Source organism: Podarcis liolepis, assembly GCF_965112155.1.
Source record: "Podarcis liolepis genome assembly, chromosome: 12".
Classification (NCBI taxonomy): Eukaryota; Metazoa; Chordata; class Lepidosauria; order Squamata; family Lacertidae; genus Podarcis; species Podarcis liolepis.
Window position 1 is genome coordinate 55,975,575 of NC_139563.1, and position 23,216 is coordinate 55,998,790.

The 23,216-nt window shown below is 42.7% G+C and overlaps 1 protein-coding gene across 5 annotated transcripts in view; it reads left to right on the plus strand.

Annotated features, from left to right (window-relative positions):
* Positions 1 to 23,216, plus strand: part of SUGCT (succinyl-CoA:glutarate-CoA transferase) — a 294,353-nt gene that overhangs the window by 253,116 nt on the left and 18,021 nt on the right. For all 5 annotated transcript variants that reach the window (XM_083468830.1, XM_083468832.1, XM_083468835.1 and 2 more), the window contains exon 13: positions 1,657 to 1,720. In XM_083468830.1, the coding sequence (XP_083324956.1) occupies positions 1,657 to 1,720 (64 nt within the window). The remainder of the gene's footprint in view (positions 1 to 1,656; positions 1,721 to 23,216) is intronic.

Below are 23,216 nucleotides of genomic sequence, written 5' to 3' on the forward strand. Positions count from 1 at the left end.
AATACATGGAGGGTTCGTTGTTTCTTTTTTAAAACCCACACGCACACCCCTCACAATAACTACAGCAATATTCCAAGACAGGTCTGACACATACACCACTTTCTTTATAAAGAGAAAAGATTTGTATCTTGGCATGTATAACTAGCACACATACTGTACATCAGTCCACTGAATTACTTACTCTGTGGCTGAGATCCAAAGTATCCAAATGGAAAATAATTGTGCATGAGCACAGAAAGCTGCTGATTTGTCTTCCCAGCTGCAGCTCCTTGCACCTTCTCCAAAGATATTTCTGAAGGCTAACTTGCCCCCCGCTGCTCAATTGATTTTCAATACAGCATGGAGGGCTGCAGCTAGCAGAAGTCAGTAGGATATGCAATGGGTTCGGATGAAACCTGAACTGCAGCAGGTTAATTTAGAGAGATTTAAGGCTTGTCTGAAGCAAAGTAGGTGTTCTCCAAAAGAGCTCAAAGTAGTCTTCCTGAAGTGCTAAGTCCAAGACAAGGATGGCATGTCTGAAGAAATTGATCACCCTACATCCTGCAAGCTCTCTTGATTCCAACCAGGGTATAGCTTTACTTGGGCTTCTTTACCCCTTTACTTTTAGAAACACTGATTTCTGAAATTGTGCAGGCTACTTAACCAAGAGGCACCTCTAAGATTTCCCAACAAAAGCAAAGCCTTTTCCTTCTCCCCAGATTTTAAACGGGCGCGCGGACGCCCCCCCCCCTTACACAAATGCCCCTGCACCTTATTTGGCAGAATTTATCCCCTCAGAAGGGGCAACTATGGCTGAAAATTTAATTCAATTCTGTTCAAAGAATAAGGGGGGGGGAGCAGTTATAGCAGTTACAATTTTTTAAATAATCAAAATGTAAAGGAAGACTTGAAGGAGAAAATAAATAAATAACACCCTACACTTAATTGTTTGAAATTTGGGAGGCATCACCCACTCAGAAATGGCTTCTATACCTTCGAATTCTATCCAGTTCTGTCAAAAAAGTAAAATAAAAGAAAGGAAAAGTTATAGGCATTTGCTTGCTTGCCAGTGTAACATACAAAGGCTCTAATTTTCTAAGTTTATATGTCAAAAGCCTTACTGAAATCAAGATATAGTATGTTGGCAGCATAAGTCCCTCCCATTCCACATATTGGGTTTAATTGTTCTCTGTCATAAAATAAAGGATGAAATTTCAGTGGCAGTAACAGGGATATTGATGGTGCTAGATTTTTCATTCTTCTTTTGCAATAAAGAGTAATTTAAAATATTACAGCAATACAAAACTGAAATGACAAGCCCCACAACTCCAGTATTTCTCTTTGACAAGTAAAACTACTGCATGAGATTTGTATTTGTTAAATATAATTAATCATATAGCCTACCTAGGGGAGCCTGTTCATGTAGCACAGATTCTACATACAGAGGTCCTTGACTATTATTTATCAGATATGACATTTGTATTCAAGTATGTGGGTTATAATAATTGAAGCCATCAGCAACAACTGTGAAATACTGGACAACACAGGGACTTCCAGTGCTCCATGCATGAAGCCCCTTCCTTAACGGGGCTTAATCATGAACCATACTTTTAGTTGCAGCTTTCTGTATCACTGGGCGATGCTTATTGTTATATATTTGCTTCTTCTTTTTTTTAGGTTCTGCACAATGGGCTTGTCATGGAGATGGATCATCCAACAGTAGGGAAGATAGCTGTTCCAGGTAGGCATATTTCCTTCATTTTTTGTTTTCTTGATGGAAGCCAGCTCCTGAGACTATTGACCTGAAGCAGGATTATATCTGAGCTAAGGCTGGGCAATATATTGACATATCATCCCAAACCAGTTAGAAGTCCATATGATGATATTGGTTTCATAATTTTTGACCTGGCAATATATTGTGAATCATATATTGTGTGTGTGTGTGCTCATGCTATGCCAAAATCACGATGTGTGAAAAACCTTGAAGCCAGCCAATGCCTCTACAAAGCTCCATCCTTATTTCAGACATTGTGATATATAGGTATATCACGATGTTCAGCTGGCAATATATCGCAGTGTTGAAAACCAGATATTGCCCAGCCCTAATCTGGGCTGCTGTAAGGGAGCGGCAGTTTTCAAAGCTTGATTGTTCTTTTTAACTCTCAGTGCTTCATGCACATGATACCAAACTGAATTAAATTATGACACTAAAAGGAACCCTGTTTCACATCCCAAATGTGAGTTGCTCCTGTACCATGGGAGGGATGAGGTAGTTGTGAGATCAGCAGAGTGTGAATCCACCAGTGAAGCCAATCTGGTCTCCTGCTGGTGTGTTTGAACCGTGCCAACCTCCCTGCTGTCTCATTGCTGACTCTCGTGCTAAACAGCAGTGGCTCACCTGTTGGGAGGTCAGGTAAATGCCTCCACTCCATCCGCTTCTAAACACCTTCCAATTTCTTGGTTGGGTCTTGTATGTCTGAGTATTTCTGCTAGCTGAATGGGCATTAGATTGTCATAAGACCACCAGTGAATTGCATATGTTCTGCAATATCAATTAAGATCTGTTACTTTCCCTGTTAGATTCTCAAGAAGGCAAGCATGCATAAGCTGTTGCCTTGGGGGTGGTGTGTGCTCCAGCCTAGATCATTTCCTAAGGACCAGGGTCCAGATGTTTCTGAATGATGCTAGAGTTCCATTTTTGTGGTTACAGTCTCCAGCTCTGTTTCTCCTTTGCGCAATAGTTGTCCTGACTTGATGCATACATGGACCATGGGCCTTTATTGGGCAAAATAATTGGCATTGTGCCTCAAAGGTAGTGCATATTCTAGAACTCTTCCAGTAATGTATCTTCCCCAGGAAATAGGCCACTGTACCTGAAACCTCCAGAAAACCATTAAGGGCAGACCAACAGATGTGGCACTTTGTGTCTCGGCTGTCTTTCCTCTCATCCTGCGACCAAGTCTCTCTCTGATTCCCAGGGAAAGGCAAGGCAAGGAGGTTTAACTTTTGCTTTATGAAAAGGCTCCCTTGAACAAAGTATGGGGACCCCTATCTTGAAAAAAATCTTAGCGTAAGTTTGATGAAATGTTTGTGCTTTGTTTTTATGAATGTTTCTGTTAAACCATCTATGAATGGCAATCCTCAAACCACTTATTCCACAGTAGTCCCTTTGAAGTTAATTGCTTACCCTGGAGTCAGTTGGGCTAATCTGGAAAAAAAGCAGTGTATATATGCACATCTGTGTTTGCTTTAGGTTTACCTTGAGCCGTACATAAATTGTGAACTTATGTGTTTGAAAGAAATGGAAAAATATGGCTGAACAACAGAAGGATGGTATTTTTCCTAGTGATATGAAGAAACGGGGGTCTCAAAAATAAGGTGGGACTTTTTCTTGTTATGTTGGTACTGTCACTTCTCAAGTTAAAAGTAAGCGTGCTGTGTGGAGCTGGAGTGAGAAAATATCTCTGAGATAAATAATGTTTCCTTTCTTCAAATAGTTTTAGTCTCATAATCAAGATGTGCTCAACCAGGTGAAGCATATTGAGGGCATACAGGAAGGAAAGAGAGAGAGAGGGAGAAGGCCAGCCTCAAAATGGGGTTCTGCCAAGAGAGATTAAAAATCAAATGTTTGCCTTTTAATCCACCGAGGGAGGCAGCACACTGTGCTTGTGCTTCAGTGGAAATGCAATTAATCAAAAATATGATTTTAATTGGCTAACATCCAGGTTAGATTACTGCAGTGTAGGATACATGGGGCTGCCTTTGAAGATTAACTAAAAACTTACATAATTTCAGAATGCAGCAATCAGACTATTGACCATAATTGCTTTCTGTTGTTATAATATATTGGCTTCCTGTGTGTTTCCAGACATTACTCAAGCTGCTGAGTTTAACTAATAAAGTCTTCTCCTGTTGGAGACCAGGGTTTCAGAGGGAGCACCTACTTCATGGTGACCATACCTGTTTATTAAGAGCAAGTTCCCTCCACGAACCGGGTCAGCAGGGAGTGGCTGAGAAGGGGGTTTGTGCTGTGCTGGTGCTGTCCCTGGATTTGGTTGCCTGCTTACCCCTTTGCAGGGTCAAAGCCATTGTATCTGTCTGGTTCAATGAACAACATTTTCCATGAGAGCCAGTGTGGTGTAGTGGTTAGGAGTAGTGGACTCGTAATCTGGGGAACCGGGTTCGCGTCTCCGCTCCTCCACATGCAGCTGCTGGGTGACCTTGGGCCAGTCACACTTCTCTGAAGTCTCTCAGCCCCACTCACCTCACAGAGTGTTTGTTGTGGGGGAGGAAGGGAAAGGAGAATGTGAGCCGCTTTGAGACTCCTAAAAGGGAGTGAAAGGCGGGATATCAAATCCAAACTCTTCTTCTTCATGTAGTTATTGACTGTAAGCTTGATGCTGAGATCCTTTGTGCACTTACTTGGGAGTAAGCCCAAGGTAGAAATGTGCCAGATTGTGCTGTAAGCCACTTATGACAAAAAATAATGGGATTTGAGCATTTCTATCAACAATTTTTACAGTTGCATTTTGACTTGTGAAGAAGCCAACTAGAACCTGAAATTCAATTCTTTTAGAAGAAAATATTGGGAAGAAATACCTTGCAGATGGCAACAGGAAAAGTATATAAACTTTTCATGTTGTGTGCAGCCCACAATCTATCTTTTGGAAAGAAAATACTCCTCAAGGGACAAGGTTAAACTGCAAGGAGAGGGAAGGGATGAAAAGGAATGTTCTAATGGCTGTCAACAGAGGTAGGAAGAACAGGCAGAAATGTGAGTTTTTGCATAGGTAAACGACAGTACTACCCAAAGCTTAGCTAACTTAAACTTGATTAAAACTCAAAACCTGTGACAGTGCATTGAAATTAAAATAAATCATCTTATCCTCTGATAATTTCCCATTTAGAGAAGCCTCTGTAAATGGCTCCTTGCATTGAATCAGATCGCTAAATTGTACTTTTAGACAGTTTTACTGGAGAAGCACCAGTGTTTTCTTTTGTAACTCGGGGTAAATATGCCTGAATATAATGCACTAGTATAGCCATGTCCTGATGGTATAAAGTACAGAAATAGTTCACTTAGTGTTATCAGCAACCCTTTAAGAGAATTTTCCATTTACACATTCCTGTGCCATATGATGAAGCCCATGTCTACAAACTTACCGGCAGCTGCCAAATCCAGAGTGACTGATACTTTGCATGTGCTTCCTTTGCCAACCTACAATGCTAAATCTGGATCTAAACTCCATAATGCTATGCATAGGAAGCTGACTTGCTCTCCAAACTTGCTTCATTTCAGATGGTGCTTTTGGGGGAGCCAGAAAATGGGTTGTAACAAATTTTCCAGACAGCTGGAAAAGGAACTACCTTTTCTCTATGGAATTATGTTGTTCTGTTGCCATTAGCATAGCATAAAGGCAGTGTTCCCCCTAGATCTGGAATAGGGAGTATTTTTACTCAGCACGTGTTTCGTAATCCCAGTGATGGGACTGAACAGGAAGAGTAGTTTTTCGCAGAGATATTCCAGAGTGTCAGGGCAGGAGGTGTTTATGTCCTGGGCAGCAAAAGAGCTTCACTGGCTCATCATCTCATGTCCAGCTGCCATTTTTAGATAAGGATGGTGCTGAAGGAAGGCTCACATTTAGCAGGATTTTTCCTGTCTAGGCTCGTTATTTGCCTGTTTCTATCAGAATGCGGGGACACAAGGAGGTTGATAACAACCACAACTGGTTGAACTGCGCCAGAGAGATCTAGGAGATGAAGGATGAGAGCAGCCAAGCAGCCACAGCAGTGGACCTCGTAAAACTCAGATATTCAAATTGTAGCATCCCTTTTCTCTTGGTATTTCTTACATAACTTCTATGATTATCTCTTCGTCCAACTGAACCTCTTCAGGGGGAGCAAGAGAAATAATTTCTAACTTCTCTTTTGTTGGTGTTAGTCAGAATACAAGACACTCTAACATCCAGGCAAGACTGTTCAGCAGCCCCCAACGCACATTAATTGCATTAATTTGCATTTATACCTGTCAGTCATTTTGCCCCACCTGTCTACATCTTTGTATCTACAGCATCTGACCATCACTGCCAGGAGTAGCCCACACACTGCTCTCCAGATGTTGTTGGACTACAACTCCTGCCATCCCTCACCATTGGCCAGGCTAGTGCTCCTGCTTGGAGTTTGAAATCCAACATCTGCAGGGCACCATGTTGGCCAGTCTTGGTGTACACGCACACACACACACACACACACAGAGAGAGAGAGAGAGAGAGAGAGAGAGAGAGATGGTGATAATATTGATACACTTTGTAGGATTTCATGAGACATCTAGCCATGAAGATTCATTAACATTGCATTTCGGTGATGGCAAGCAGTGGCTCGTGTTGTTCTTAGCAGTCACATTAAACTCTAGAAAGAGAAAATAGACTGGGAAATGGTGGTCAGGCTTTTATTGGATAGACTGTAATGGATATACACAATAAAACATAATGTTAGCTATAGGCCTCTTTTATCAGGCTGTTTGCAAATGCGGTGGGGGGCAGAGTGAAGGGGGGGGGAGAACTAGATATATGGAGGACGACTAGATATATGGACAGAGACAAATGTTGCTTGAAAAATGTTGCCTTCCATTGAGGGATTTTGCAGGAAATTAAGGAAGTCTGCACTACATGACATTGTTTCCTGCAGCTAGGAGATCTCACACAATAGGAACAACAACAACAGAATTTGCGGGTTCGGAGGGGGGAAATATTCCTTTCCATTTGCAGGGAGCACCTCTGCCTGAACTTCTGATCCTGTCTGCTTCTCATCACACATTCCTTTTTTTGTGCATAGCTGATGTTGCTTGAGAAATTTTAATTTCGCTTCACTATTTATGGCACATTGGAGACAAACAGCCTCACCAGCATTAGCATTACTTCATTCGTCTTTTTTAGTCATCAGTGCTGACTGCTTATGTCTTTTACATTCACAGGGCGGATTTCAATTTTAAGGAATTCAGTGCCTTTTCAGGAACTCCACAGAAATGATGCATGTCAACTCATTTGGCAGAGCTCTCAAAGCTGGGAGTGAGGGGGGTGGGGAGAGAAACTTTAATAAATATGTAATAAGGTGACTGACAGTGATTAGTGATCCCAAAAAGAGAGAAGGGGGGAGAAAGGAAGACAAAGGCTAAATTGCTGAAAGGTTTTGTTTTTAACTTGCTATTTTCTATTTTTTGTGGGTGGCAATTTTAAGCGTGGCTTCTGTCTTTTGCAAATAAATTTTTAATTGCTGCTTATAGCTGCACTGTGGGTTAAACCACAGAGCCTAGGACTTGCCGATGAGAAGGTCGGCAGTTCGAATCCCCGCAACGGGGTGAGCTCCCATTGCTTGGTCCCTGCTCCTGCCAACCTAGCAGTTCGAAAGCACTGTCAAAGTGCAAGTAGATAAATAGGTACCGCTCCGGCGGGAAGGTAAACAGCGTTTCCATGCGCTGCTCTGGTTCGCCAGAAGCGGCTTAGTCATGCTGGCCACATGACCCGGAAGCTGTACGCCGGCTCCCTCGGCCAATAAAGCGAGATGAGCGCCACAACCCCAGAGTCGGTCACGACTGGACCTAATGGTCAGGGGTCCCTTTACCTTTATAGCTGCTTCGGGGACTCTTTTAGTTGAGAATTAGAATAAAAGAGTAAAAGATGAGCAAACCTTTTTGAACTTGTAATATTGTAAATTGGACCATGGCAGGATCTTTTTCTATCACAAAAACGTGCAACCAGTACCAGAATTCCCTGGAAATGGTACCAGTTCAGATCCAATGCTAAACCATGGCAGGTGTGAAAAGGAAATAGGAAGCATCCACTTCCTGTTTTTAACTACCCATGGTTTATCATTATATCCAGAAACATCAGCGTCAACATCATAGACCATATCTTTAACTGGGCGTGGGAGAGAGGGCTGGGCTCAACCTCCCAAGAAGGTGATCAGGACTATTGCAACTAGCCATTTGTGTGAGATTTCCCGTTGAGGGCTGGGAACTGTTCACTCTCTCCAGCGCTGCATGCTTCTACCATGCACAGCAGCTATTTTGGTACAGGATTTCTGACCCAATAAGGAAATGCACACATAGGAGCCAGCTTCCATGAGGCTGCTGCTTTCTGTGGTTTGGGAGCGAGGGAAGGAAATTCTCAGAATGCTCCTCACACAAATTCAATTTAATTCAAATGGGACTAGCAGGCGACAAGACTTCAGTGGAATGTGGACTCTGATTCCTTAGATTTATGAAATTATTATTATTTTACTTCTTGTCTTACTTACAAATTGCGTTGAGTCACAACAAGGCCTACCAGACGCTTTAAAACTTTGTTGTGTTGATCATACGAATAGAAAGTTGCTGCTGTTTAGTCACATGGCAGGGTTGGGATTCAGTCCCTCAAACAACACAGGAAGTCAAGTCTCTCCTAGGGGGGTTAGAAAAGAAATTCAATTGGGGTGTGCTTTCTCTTCCAGTGTGTGTCTCTAGTGTGTGTTCCTTCATTTCTCCCAAGGGAAAAAATAGGGTGCTTTAGGTTGCAATCCTGTACCAATTCACCCAGGAATAAGTCAGTGGGATGGACTTCTGAGTAGACATTATAGGTTTTCATTGACAGATGCAGAGACAGTTCACACATCTCTGTGTTGGAAGGTATGTGGGCTCAGGTTAGAGTTTTCTAAACAGGCATGGGAAACACTTGGTAAATTTCTCAGGTACTTCCAGAAAAGAACTTATTGTGGAGTCAGTGCTGGTCATGCACACAATCATGTTCACATGATGTTGTCTGCAAAATACCCTCCTTATTTCCTCTTGCCAAAGTAAATCTGATGAATAAAAATCCCCCATTAGATACCTGCTGTCAATGTTAAATGTGAAAGCTCATTAGCACCCTATTTTTGGGCAGTTTCATAGAATCATAGAATCATAGAATCATAGAGTTGGAAGAGACCACAAGGGCCATCGAGTCCAACCCCCTGCCAAGCAGGAAACACCATCAGAGCACTCCTGACATATGGTTGTCAAGCCTCTGCTTAAAGACCTCCAAAGTAGGAGACTCCACCACACTCCTTGGCAGCAAATTCCACTGTCGTAAGTGTGTTGTAAGTTTGTTGTAAGTGTGTGACATTTTGGTGTGGTGGCCTCTAAAGCCACACCATACTTCTGTTTGCTCCTCACCTGAGCACAACTAGCCATGTTATTAACTGCAGCCCAAGTGACATGGATGTGCCTTTTCCCACCAATTGCCACATTCAACCCAGTGAGGAAGAGCTGTTTTCTCAAGAAGATCCACACAGTACATATCAGGAATTACTATGGGGACTAGTTGCAGTGCATACATTAATTCTAGATTCAGGTAGGTAGCCGTGTTGGTCTGACGCAGTCGAAATAAAAAAATAAAAAAATTGTCCAGTAGCACCTTAGAGACCAACTAAGTTTGTTCTGGGCATAAGCTTTCGTGTGCATGCACACAAAAGCTTATACCCAGAACAAGCTTAAGATAAAGGGACCCCTGACCGTTAGGTCCAGTCGCAGACTACTCTGGGGTTGTGGCACTCATCTTGCTTTACTGGCCAAGGGAGCCGGCATTTGTCCACAGACAGCTTCCAGGTCATGTGGCCAGCATGACTAAGCCGCTTCTGGCGAACCAGAGCAGCACACGGAAACACCATTTACCTTCCTGTCAGAGTGGTACCTATTTATCTACTTGCACTTGATGTGCAAGGAGCAGGGACACTTAGTTGGTCTCTAAGGTGCTACTGGACAATTTTTTAATTTATTTCAACTGCATACATCATGTTCATTTTAGAGAGAGAGGGAGGGAGAGAGAGAGAGGCCTTTTACAAGTCCTCTTTATCATCATTGGGCAGGCCTTAGATGGATAAATATGACTTTCCTGCAAGACCACAGTATTAATGGTATTATGGGTATGCATACATTTGTTTCTAGAGCTAAAGCTCAACTGAAGGGATGTTTTCTTACTAATTTCTGCAAACAGTATAAATTGTATGTGTTCCTCTGTGTGTGTCTGTGTATACATATGCACATGCATGCGCTCGCACACACATGCACACAAACACGCAGAGTAATTCACCTTCAGACATTACTTTATCTGAAAAAGCAAATTCTTTCAACTCTTGAATGGTAACATTTATTTTTCTCCATCAAACATGTGTTTCTGCCTGTTTTTGTTTTAACTGTATGGTTTAGATTGTACTATCAACATTTCCTGGGGTGCCAATTAGCAAAGAAGAGCTGTTTTTACTTCATTGTGTTTTAAATCTTAATAAAACCAAGGAAGCTGAGTTTGTTTGACAGATCTTCCTGCTGAGAAATATGCCCACCAAAGATGACATGTTCAATGGGAATGTTTATTCATAGGAATCCAATTATTTCAGGAGTAAACATTTTTAATAGGCCTGCACCTTTATCCCAAACATTTGTACTGGTGTTGCTGTCTGCAGTGTTAATCACTGACATTGTGTAATCCTGTTGAGTTTTATTGTTATCATGTGTTTTTTCAACCATGTATATGTGGTGCAGTCCAGTCCAGCTATCCTGTGCATAAACAAACAAAAGAAGAGCAATCCTTGTTTTATCACGATTGCCTGCCCCCCTGACATATTATCCCACATGATGCTCTGACATCATCAGCCACTGCACCTCATCCTAGATCTTAACTTGGGCTGTTTCTGTGTTCCTGAAGTTTCACCAAGCGCTTTCCTCTTCTTCCTTGTGACAAACTCAGCCAGGTGCTTAGCTGATCCTCAGTGGGCTGTTGTAAAACATGCATGCAGGCCTCGTGTGCATTGTAAAATAACCAAATTACTTCAACACACATACATTTCAAGTATCGTTATGATCTTTCATAATTAGTGAGTAGGAAAAATGTTTTCCACTGCCTGCAGTGAAGCTCCATACCATTAAAATAAGAACATGTTTTCAATATTTAGATAATTTCACTTAAGTGTTAAAGGCACTAGAGGTTGACTAGATGCATTCTTTCATGCACTCCCCACATATTTCTTCCAAATGGAGACCAGCACAAACCCGTCCCCTAAGAACAGAAACGAGGCATGGAAATTTACAGTCCACGGATCTTCGTGCATTTGCAAAATGTTGCACAGGCTTTTATTTTGATTCCCACCCTTTCCCCCCTTTACTCACATTAAAAGCTGGACTTTTAAAATAAGTGTAAGAACTCAAATATAGTCAGAGCCTGTTCCATTCATTGCTTTTAAATCAATATGGAACATCCGACCAGACCAGACCAGACCCACCCACCCACCTCCAAAACCCAATGTCAGCAAGAACGTGTTGTCAGAATCCCATCCATCTCAGATTCGAGGGAGACCTCTGAAGAAAAGGCATAGAATTATGTGTAGTACAGCTGGGGGACCTGGAAAGCCCCACAAAGCTCCCAGAAGTCCCTTGGCTCAGGAAACCCCTTGCAGTGACTCATCCAACCACAGCCCAAGCCCTGCCTTGATCCCCAGTTCTCCTTCTTCATCACCCAAACCTCCAAAGCGAAGGTTACAACAGACTTGGTGGAAAGACCAGGTTCAACCCATGTGCACTGGAGGAGGGAGAAGACTCAGCTGTGAAGAGTGACCCATCAGATGGCCAGAAAGTGGAGGAGCTGATAGGATATGCACCTCTCAGATGCTTCTGGACCCTTTTTGCTACTTTAACAGCTCCTTACTGTGCTCCTTAGTGTCCAGATCACTTTCTCACCTCCAGAAATCCCCAGCTCAGCTCCCATTGTGTGGCGAAATCCCGCCTCCCACCAGTAGAAATAAAGACACAGGACACAGTAATTTAGGTTATTGGGCTAAAATCAGGCCACAACCTTATTGGTTACAGGTGATGAGCGGTATTGGCTTAGGCATTGGTCCTATCGACTATCTGGCTTCAGCCTGCTTGCTTGAAGACCGGGAAGGGTTAACACCAGCAGGGGGCCTTGGGCCCTGGCCTCCATAGGCTTTGGACAGGGCCAAGCCCCCTGGAATCCTTTACCGGACTACCCTTCAATATCCGGGGGAGGTGATGGCGCTCCCCCCCGTACATCTACATAACAATACCCATACCAATGCCTAACTGCCACCCGAGCAAAGCTCGCCGCCAATACCCTCAAACTTGCAACCAATCCCTAATCCCAGGCATCATATCCGCCATCCACACATCGTTTCCTGCATCGGAAAGATGTACGCCATTCTCTCGGTAGAGGGCCACTTTGCAGCCAAAGAGGGAGATTCCCGGCCGCGCTTGCCTTAAATGAGGCAAGCCACACCCCCTGGGCCAGCCAATTGGATGACGCGGCCGAGGATTTCCCAGATCGCACAGGGCTGGGAGCCAGCCTCCGCACGCATGTTGGGGGTGTGATGCCCGCAACACCACCTCCTCCTGAGGTCGGAGGTGGCTTTCTCACTCCAGTACCAGTGCCAACACCTTTACTACTAGGTCCTGGCTTTCAGGACAGACAATCAAACAAAATGAGTCTCATCCAAAACTGCATTTCTTGCTTACTCACTTGCTATTGTGATGAAAATATTTGTCATTTATATAGCAGTCTTTGATTGCTTTTACCTTCTTTGTACACTTTAACCCTTACAAAATAGGTCAGTGTTGTTTTCCCTTTAGTGGTGGGGGATGGGCTGAAGTGGGAATAATAGTGACTTGCCTCAAGTCCAGGCATAGGCAAACTTGGCCCTCCAGCTGTTTTGGGACTACAGCTCCCATCATCCCTAGCTAACAGGACCAGTGGTCAGGTATGATGGGGGTTGTAGTCCCAAAACATCTGGAGGGCTGAGCTTGCCTATGCCTGCTCAAGTCCCATTGTGAGTCCATGACTGCAGTAAGTTTTGAAGGGGGAATTCTCTGGCTCACACACTTAACAGCAAGAGTGCATCAGTTGACGGCGAGATGCGTGCAAAGGAAACACTGGCCCACTTTGGACATATACTTGGAGATGGTTTAGTGCTATATGAATAAGCCTGCCTGGACCTCAAGTACTCCTCCCTCCATTCTCGTCCTCTGATCTGTTTCATCTCTTTGCAGAAGGCAATTGTCATTTGAAAAAGAGAAAAAGTGAGCAAAGCTATAATTGGAGGGATGGGGAACTATCTGAGGCTGTAGGTCTTTCAATTCCAGCTGCTGGGAGGGACAAGTAAGGAGAGTGCTGTTGCACTCAGGTCCTCTGATGGACTTCCCCTGGGCATCTGGTTGGTCACCATGAAAATAGGATGCTGGACTAGATGACCTTGTCTAGCTTGGCTCTTACAACATGAGGGCCACACCTGTAGATCCAAAGTAGGCCTGTCTTTCACAGCATCTGATTCTGACCATGACCCTGGAGGAACATGACCCTCTTGGGAGAGGCCATGTGGGGCCTGTCTCAGAGCTCTGTCTTAGTAGTGGTGCTACTGGCTCTGACTTAACTATCCTTGAGGAATTTTATCTTCATGAATTCTGAAATGAGCCGGCCTGATACAAACCTCCCAGGCTAATGTGTGGATTGGAAGTTTCATACTTCCTGAATGTTCTGGTGCAGTTTTGGCTACATATTATGACACTTTTAAAAATGTGTATTTTGAGAGAAAGTCATTAAAAATATATATTTAAATGGAAATTCTTGTGCAGAGTTCGCTTTCTTGAAAATCAATAATAGCAGATTAGTACAGCAGTGGGGTGAAACAAGCTAGCAATTGAATACATGCAACAGTAATAGACTGATGCATCAGTCCGAACTCTGACTTATATTCATGGGATAAATAAATGTATCTGTTTTTATTGACAGGGGCCCTAGTGGAATTTTGTAGCCATTCTGTGTTAAGAAGTTGCACATATTAGATAACCTGCCCACCCCCACCGTGGTCACATTTGGACTCAGTAAGTTTGCAAAGGGAGGGATTCTGGCCAGCATTCAAGATTCTGTGTTTGTGGCCACTGTGGGGAACATAGAAGGTAAGGATGAGGCATAGGATTTAATAGTGGTAATATATTTACTTTTGCTACTTTCCTAGCTTGCTAGTCAAAGTTTAGTGGTGTAATTCCTGAAAGAGAATTTTTACTTCCTGGCTTTCATTTGCTCCACAAATCAAAGTCCCCATAAACTCTGCTGTAGGATCTATTCATTCCCTGTTTTTATACCTGCAAATGTTTTTAGTTTAGCAGGCAGCTCTTGGGTGCCCCTTTTCCTTAGGATTCTCTGACAGCGATCATTCAAGTTATTGGCTTTGTCTTTGCCCCTCCATTTCTACTGGGTCTACTAGGATTTTGGAGATCAAGGACCTGCTAGATAAAGAATGGTTCTGGTCTGCAGCATAAGCAGTGAGCTTGGCAATTAAGAACAGAGTAATGTCTATTTTGTATTGAAATGCTGTTTTAAATTAACCAATCACACAATCGCAGGCAGGCAGTTATATTTAATACCACAGTTATTTCTGGGTAGACAGATATAATTTGTGTACTATTCAAACAGCCTTTGAAAGACTTACGAGTTTTGATTATGTGCTTGCTTATCCTCCAAGCTCAGATTTCCAATCTTTTCTAAATACAGCAACTGTGAAATGTAATGACTGAGGCATGTTGGCATAAAACACAGATTTGTCCTAAACTTCCTGATATAATGGATATAGCCTGCTTGCCAGCTGTGTTCTCCCACTTTGTAACGTTTAGCTTGAATAAAAAAATAAATTATAAAAAATACTAATTTGGAGCAGGTACTAGCTATATATTGATATAGTCAGTGCAATGTTGTTGTTTAGTCGTTTAGTCGTGTCTGACTCTTCGTGACCCCCTGGACCAGAGCATGCCAGGCACTTCTGTCTTCCACTGCCTCTCGCAGTTTGGTCAAACTCATGCTGGTAGCTTCGAGAACACTATCCAACCATCTCGTCCTCTGTCGTCCCCTTCTCCTTCCGCCCCCTCCTCCATCTTTCCCAACATCAGGGTCTTTTCCAGGGAGTCTTCTCTTCTCATGAGGTGGCCAAAGTATTGGAGCCTCAGCTTCACGATTTGTCCTTCCAGTGAGCACTCAGGGTTGATTTCCTTAAGAATGGATAGGTTTGTTCTTCTTGCAGTCCATGGGACTCTCAAGAGTCTCTTCCAGCACCAAGTCAGTGCAATAACAATGTGCAATAACTAAGGTTCTTTCCAGGCCCCTTTCACTTCACTGTTGCACAGTAACAGTGCAATTGAGCCAAGTTCTTTTGAGATAGTTAAGAACATGTTAAATTTCTCATTGACATCAGTGGGATTTATATGTGCTTAGCTTTGGTTAGACTGTGCTATGAATGTGCAGCTATGACTCTTCTGCAAGGATTCAAAGATTTTCCCTTAAGGTTAAACTTGCAATTTCCTAGCATTCACACTACAGATTTTTTTTTGTGTTGAAATGTTGACCCTTCCCTGTTTAGTGCAGTGGGTACAGATGTGATGTGCGGAGAAATGCCGTCGCTCAGTTATCAGGGTGCAAGGGGGAGACCCTAATGTTTGTAAATATTTAGGGGAAACCCCTATTGGGATGGAGGGAACACCACAAATAACCCAATGAAATCCGAGTGTGCTTAATGTCCACAGAATGCTGACTGGCTGTAGTGGGCTGAGTGTGGAGGAACAGAAAACCAGGGAGTAGATGAATGGAATGGAATGGAGTCTCTGCAACAGGGAGCTGAGCTGACTTATAAGATTTTGCCTCTGTCTCCAAGACAGACCCAGCCTACTCTCTCCCACTTGCTTGCCCAGTCCCGTCTCTCTGTACCCAAAACATGTGAATGGCTGCGCCTGCCCTGCTCTTCAAAAGGTGGGTTAACTCTATCTAGCGGTTCACCTTGGAGCTGTGCTATGAACTCCTGAAGTGTGGAATCTGTTACCTGATCTAAGCTACTTAGTGATTTTTGGACTAAAGCGTCCAGAAATAATGGAGCTGAGAATTTGAGTCCAGGTGATTTGAGTGAAACCAAGTGATACAGACAGCACTCTGAGAAGCAAAGATCCACAGAGCACCCCCTCTGATTTTGTTAAAAAGTAGACATGTTGGGTGACTGCTGCAGACAGGGTACAAAGTTTCCCAGGCTGTGGACCTGCGGACCTGCGACTCCTCACCTGACCCCAGCAGCTCACTCTTTGTTGTGACCCTTTAAAAATGTGGAAAAACATTTTGGAGACTGAGCCTACCCAAAGCAATATAAAGTGAAACTGATAAGTGGCGTCTGTGGACTTTGCTTGAAACTTTAACTGGTTCTCACATGCATCAAACCTGGCTTGATTTCTTTGTTTGATTATGATACACTTGATGATAAGCAGTTGAGTGTGTGATGTTACCATTGAAGAACATAGCAAAATCTGAGGTGAAATTCACATTTTATCTGTGGTAGTATACTGTGACGGTCAGTTTATTTGCGTTAGGGATGAATAGATTTTCCTTGTTCTCTGTCTTTATTATTCAGTGGGTGTGCTTTGCCTTCAATGCCTTCTAACTAAACTCTGGTTTAACTAGGGTGATGTCTAAAATTAATTCTGGAACTGAAGCATGTATAATTTGCCAAATTGTGCCACCCTCCAGTGTTAACAATGAACATAAAGAAATGAGTTCCGTTTTGTTGATAATGCATTGTAGAATACCGTACAAAAAGTATCTTAATCCTTGGGAGAACAGAGGGGAGACGCAGCCCCGGGACTTTTTTCAGAGCAGGAGCGATGATGCCGTTTGCCAGAACACTAGTGGAATTAATGGAACGGCCTTCCTCTGGTAAGTAAACCAGGTGATGAGGAGGCATTTAAGTTTGTTTGTGACTGATTAGCCTAGAGAAAACTGGTGAATGAGGAAAATAGCAAGTTGGAGGCTTGCTACTTTACTTCCTTTTCTTTAGCAAAATGAGCTGTTTAAATGCTGACACTTCTTCATAGGACTGTTTGCATTTCAGCTGGCCCAAGATCTTTTGTTAAAGTTCAGTGTGTTTTACGAGTTGAACCTATGCAGTCAGAAGGACACACAACAAAGTTTAATGGAATTTACTCAAGAAGCTCTGTACAGGATTATGGTCATGCTGATCCTAATAAATTGGGTATGATGCTAAGTATTGCAGCACTTTGGGGGGGGTAGTTTATAATAGTGGATCAACACAGCTGCCTATGTTTTTGGACTCTCCTTGGGGACATGGAGAAGGGGGTCGTGATGAGCTTCTGCATTTCAACATTTGCCACAACTGTAAATGTCACATCACATCAATATGGCTTTTTTCCTGATTCTTTTTTTAAAAAATCAGTAGAGATATACTACACACCAGTAATGAGTGGGGAATTTTCTTCAGAATAAACTGAAGAATACAAAAGTCAAAAGTTGCTGCAGTATCCTGTAATCAACAGCACCCTATAGAAAATTCAGAAAAAAATAAAAATAAAACAGAGGATTCCTACTACATTGGTTCCACTTAAAAAACAAGACCAATCAACTTGGAACGCCAAAATCTTTTTTGGAAGTACAAGTGGAGCCAACAACAAACTTTTGCAGTGTGGAATGCACCCTGTTCTGGATTCCAGTCCCTTCCCCTGAGTTTCCCCTTCCAAACTTCTGCAAAACGTGGGCCTTCCTCAAGGCTTCCGATGCCTGCATGGGTGGTGCAGTTTAGAGTACAAAAGCAATGGCGCTCTTAGCTCGAACTTCAGAAATAGAAGAAATGATGTAAATTAACAGATTTATGTGCTCTAGTGCACTCGTTTAGAATATATAACAGGTAGAATGCATTTTCCTTTCTTTGTGCTCCCAAGGTTTAAAAAACTGTAGATGATTCCCACAAATGCAGATGGCAACATTTATATTCCTGAGCAGCCCATCTCCGTGTCATTTTGGTTCCAGAATTCAGCCTGCAACACCCTTCCACTGGACAATCTGTTTGGCTCTCCAGGTGTCCCCACATGCTGTTGAAATGAAGGTAGTGTAGATTCTCCAACTGACAATACCACAACTGTGTGTTGACAAGCAAGGTGGGATTCATGATGGATCCCTTGAGGAAGATTAGAGCATATCCTTTCACAGTAATATCTCACAAGATGGATGGGGACTTTTCTGTTTATCTGTGTTCAGCTCACATACCTACAGGATCGCTTTGGAATGCACTCCCTGGTATTAAAGGCAGAGTATATAGTTTTACTTTATGCATTTGGTACATTAAGTACAATGTAGGAGTAATCTGAATTTCACAGGACATATATAGGGACCTAAAGTGGGAATGTGAAATAGAGACGCATTTAGACTGTGCAAAGGATGTCTGAAAAGGCAATGACTGTAGACAGGAAAAGGGAACTGTGCAGACAAATTAAAAATGGTATTAAAAGTGACAACGGTCAACTGACCTTTTTAATGTCTGCATTTAATTTGTGTCGCAGTTTGGCATATTCTTAGCTACAACCAGCTATCGCAGAACAGAAAGTCTTACCCATATTATTATATTGGTTGATTTAAAAAAAGATGCCAGAACACATAGGCAGAGCTGCACTGTTTTTTTGGAAGGATGGGAAGTTTCTTGAAGCTGCCCCGTGGATACCTCCTATAGCGCTTTTAGAATTCTTGTATGCCACTTGATCTTTATCAGTTTGGGAAGTGTGCTGGTTCTTACGGATGCTGAAGGTAAGAAGGTGAAATTAAATGCAGCCTGGGATAGGGCCACTCTTTCCAACAAGAAAAGGGAATTGGCTTTGGACAAAACCAACTTCATTTTCTTTAAGGGGTTATATTTGAGAATTTACACGTAGTGCACACCTTCAAGAAAGGAATTTTGGCTATTCCCAGTTGCCCATAACTAATAATTGCCATACTATAACAGGAAGATAAGCATATTTAGGTCCCAAGTGACTGTTTGCTCTGGTTCGCCAGAAGCGGCTTAGTCATGCTGGCCACATGACCCGGAAGCTGTACGCCGGCTCCCTCAGCCAATAAAGCGAGATGAGCGCCGCAACCCCAGAGTCGTTCACTGGCCAGGGGTCCCTTTACCTTTAAGTGTAGGAGAAGAGATGAAGAGAGAGACTTGAGGCTGTCACAGAACCTAGAACAGGGGTGCAGAAGTTGTGGCCTTCCAGCTGTTTTTTGACTCTAGCTCCAATCAGTCTCAGGCTGCATTGCCTATGGTCAGGGGTGCTTAGAGTTGTGGTCCAACAATATCTAGATGACCACAGGTTCCTCATTCCTGGCCTAAAACTATCCTTAGGTAGAGAGGGAATACAATTGTGAGAGCTGATATTCCAACCTGAGCATTCAGCCCCAAATGCAAACAGAAAGACTAGCCTTGGCTGTGGCAAGGGTAGGGGGCAGAGAGCTGAGGTTCTTTAGCTGAAGCTCCCCCTCCTCAAGCAGTTCCCCAAATAGCCTTTACTGTATAGGTAACAATTGAATTTCAACTTTACTGGATCGTCCCTTCTCCTTGAACTTTCTACCATCTGTTGTAGAGTGAATATGGGATGCTAGCTTGGTAGCCAATTGCCTGCTACCCCACACAAGGACTATTTCCCATGTGGGATTATTTTCAGGAAAGAATATTGAACGTATGGTTATATTTAAAATACACCTCCCCTAGAAATACAAATGGGACAAAGCTACCTTTTCATTAAAGACATTTAAAGGTTTTACTCTAAAGAGATCAGGCAGATTCATGGAATAGAGCAAAACCAAGTCCACATAATATGGCTGTGAGCTAAGAGTAAACCACACGTTGATGCCAAGTAAGTGTTGGAAATTATTCTCCTCTGCTGACAGTACCCTCATTACTGATTGTGCAAAGTAATTTATCAGACATTTCTTAAAATAAACCATTCGTTTATGCTAATAGGACTTGGCAGGGGGGAAAAATTGGCAGGACTTGAAGTTCATGGTGTTTTGGCTTTTGCAAACAAAAACTACAATAGTTCTGAGCATTTTGAGGAAACCGTTACCAGAGGCACGCATGCAGTTGAGTAAAGCGACGACTAATTGTGTAATTTTGAAATGGGGAGGATGGGATATAATTCGTCTGATAAGTTGACATGATAAATCACTTGCCAGAAAGTTGGGATGGATTTCGCATTTCTGCACTCTGCACTTATTCAGCTTTAGCTATGAATAATTCAACTCTTAACATCTGCCCAATGATTCTTACCTAGTTTTTTTGTATCTAATTTTGAATATCTCATTGAACTTGGTTTCCTTTCATGTCTCTCTCTCTCTCTCTCTCACACACACACACACACACACACACACACACACACTGCATGCTTTGGGCTTTATTACGTCAACATTTACACATGAGAACGAACTCTCAGGGTGTTCAGTGGAATCTTACATGTTGCTCTTATAGAATAGTTCTATACAGAATGACACTTACCAAAATCACTGTTTGTTTTGTCTGTTTTTATCACTTCTAACCAAATGTTTCCCACTAAAAATGTAATGGTTTTCCACAAAGAAATCATCTGAAAATAAACTGGCAAAAAAACTGGACTTTGAATATACTGTCCTGTTTCTCCCCACCCTTGAGAGAAACGAAGTATCTAAAATAGACAGATTTGTCCATCCCTAGAAAGAGCCTAAGTTAAAACAAATAGCTGCCTCTGGGTGGCCAGGTAGGTGATGGAGCCTCCTAAGGGCTTGGGATATTGGTCACTCTCAGTGGAGACGGACCCTGATGCCAGACCCCAATGTCTACAAAAGATTAATTTTTAAATCCTCTATGTGAAAATCCCAGTGTGGTGCCATTTCAGAAAATCATATGTGAAGAGTCATTCTTTGGATCTGCTCTTGGATGTATTTAAGATTTAAATTGCTAAAAAGCAGCTTATTTTAAGATCACTTGTTGTGGTTACTTTTTATATAAATAACCAGAAATAGAGGTATGCTTGAAGAAGAACAACATGTGGTTCCCTTCTCTCCTCCCTCCCGCTTTTATGGCACCTCTGGTGCAGTTTTTGAAAACATTTCCCCCACTCAGTGTATTAAAAAAGAATCCTAATCTGTTTATGATTCTGTGTGGCAGTGGTTTGTTGTTGTTTTTTAGTAGTTCTCTCCTTCCTGCAAAGAATGTTTTTGAATGGCCTTGACATCTAGAAAATTACTGTTCTTCATTTTCCTCCAGCTGTAAACAATATGAGTTTTTAAAAAAACACACAAAAAAACACCCTCTGTTATTTACTGGTCAAATAACATTAGAAATGATGAGAGCTTTTATATATATAAAAAGAGAGAGTAGAGAAAATTTATTCTCATTTGTTCCAGCTGTAACTTGACTGTTCACAAATTATGGAGTGAATACTTATATAAAAGGCAGAAACCAATTTTTGTGTGTGTGTGTGTGTGTGTGTGTGTGTGTGTGTGTGTATTAAAAAACAGGTCTAAGAGCTGGATCATGTGTTCTGTTCGCAACAGCTAGCAGGGGGAAAGTTCCGGGAGTATGGGTGCATTCAGACACGGGGAATACTGCGTTAGTTTTCCTGATTGCAATGCTAGCGCCTCTGCTCCTTTCACACTGCAATACCTATTTCATTATGGAAATGTGACTTTTTGACTGATATACTAGCAGGTTGCCCTAAATTACATTTGCACTAGCTGACATGGTGTGACACAGCAACAAATGCCATTGGACCACATTGCTACTGCCCCTCTCTTTCTGCACATGTGCATTTCTGTTCGCCCATGAAAACAGCAGGAAAGAACTGTATGCTGGTATGACCACCCAAAATGACACTGCTTTACTCCTGTGATTTTCCAGGTTAATGAGGCAGCAAACAGATTATTTTCTGAAATCAAATAACATGGATATGAGCGTTAAACATGCACTATATTCTACTGATTTTCCAGGTGTGGCTTTTATGTCATGTGGAAGCTCAAGGATAAGGTAGACATTAACAGTCAGGGAGCTGTCATAGAATCATAGAATCATAGAGTTAGAAGAGACCACAAGGGCCATCGAGTCCAACCCCCTGCCAAGCAGGAAAGACCATCAGAGCACTCCTGACATATGGTTGTCAAGCCTCTGCTTAAAGACCTCCAAAGAACGAGACTCCACCACACTCCTTGGCAGCAAATTCCACTGTCAAACAGCTCTTACTGTCAGGAAGTTCTTCCTAATGTTTAGGTGGAATCTTCTTTCTTGTAGTTTGGATCCATTGCTCCGTGTCCGCTTCTCTGGAGCATCAGAAAACAACCTTTCTCCCTCCTCTATGTGACATCCTTTTATATATTTGAACATGGCTATCATATCACCCCTTAACCTCCTCTTTCTGTCGTGGAAATCGAATAAACTTCCATGTGAATGTGGTCTAACTTCCGCTTGCCCCCTGATTTCTAGCCATGGGTCCGAGAGGGGTTTTGTTTGGCCCATGCGTTCCTCAGGAAAACCTGCTCTTTACTGTTGCTTCAGAACAAACATCAATCTGTATAAAACCCAGTTGATGTTTGTTCCGATTCAGCGGTAAACAGTAGGTTTCCCCGGGGGAAAGTAGACAAGCAAGTGGAAGTATGGCAAAACTCTGTGAAGGGGGTTGATCATTCTCATGTGGAGGCTCAGGAGGGAGTGTCAAGGGCTCTTAGTTTTGGCTCAGCACCTTCAAGGTCCACGTGGGGAGCAGCCTGGTGTGTAGAGATGGACACACACACACCCAGTCTTAAATAGGCAGGTTCACATTGAATTCCAAATTGAACTGAATTTCTCAATCCTACTGTTATGGCCTGTGCATGCTCAAGAATCACACCCCACTTCAGGCAGAGAAGGGAACAGGCCTATTGATAACACGAGCCCCTGAGATTGGCAGGTGGAGTAATGTCTCTGGATCGGTCAAGTCTGCTCTAAATACTGGGAGTCTGTCTTTCTGTTCTGCCTGGTCAGTGGAGCAGTATTTTCTGGATGCTCCAGATCTTCAGGCTCCAGATCTTTCATTTACTGCACTTATATGCCACCCTTCATAATATTTTTTATGATCCATGATGTATTTCTTTAAATATTTACGGACTGCACTGTCATAAAAATACATCAAGATCAATAGCCCTCGGTCTCCCAGAATTTTCTTCTTGTATGGGGAGGCCTTGGAATTGCCATCATTATCTATGTTGCGGGGGGGGGGGCATTCCATGGACCTCAGCAGCAGCAGGGCATGTTCAGCCCAACTAAAAATCAGACCAGGCTTGATTTGCTTAAGGTGACAAAAGAAATCTGCAGGAGAAATAGAAATAGGAACCAGATCTCCACCATCCAGCCGTTCCCTG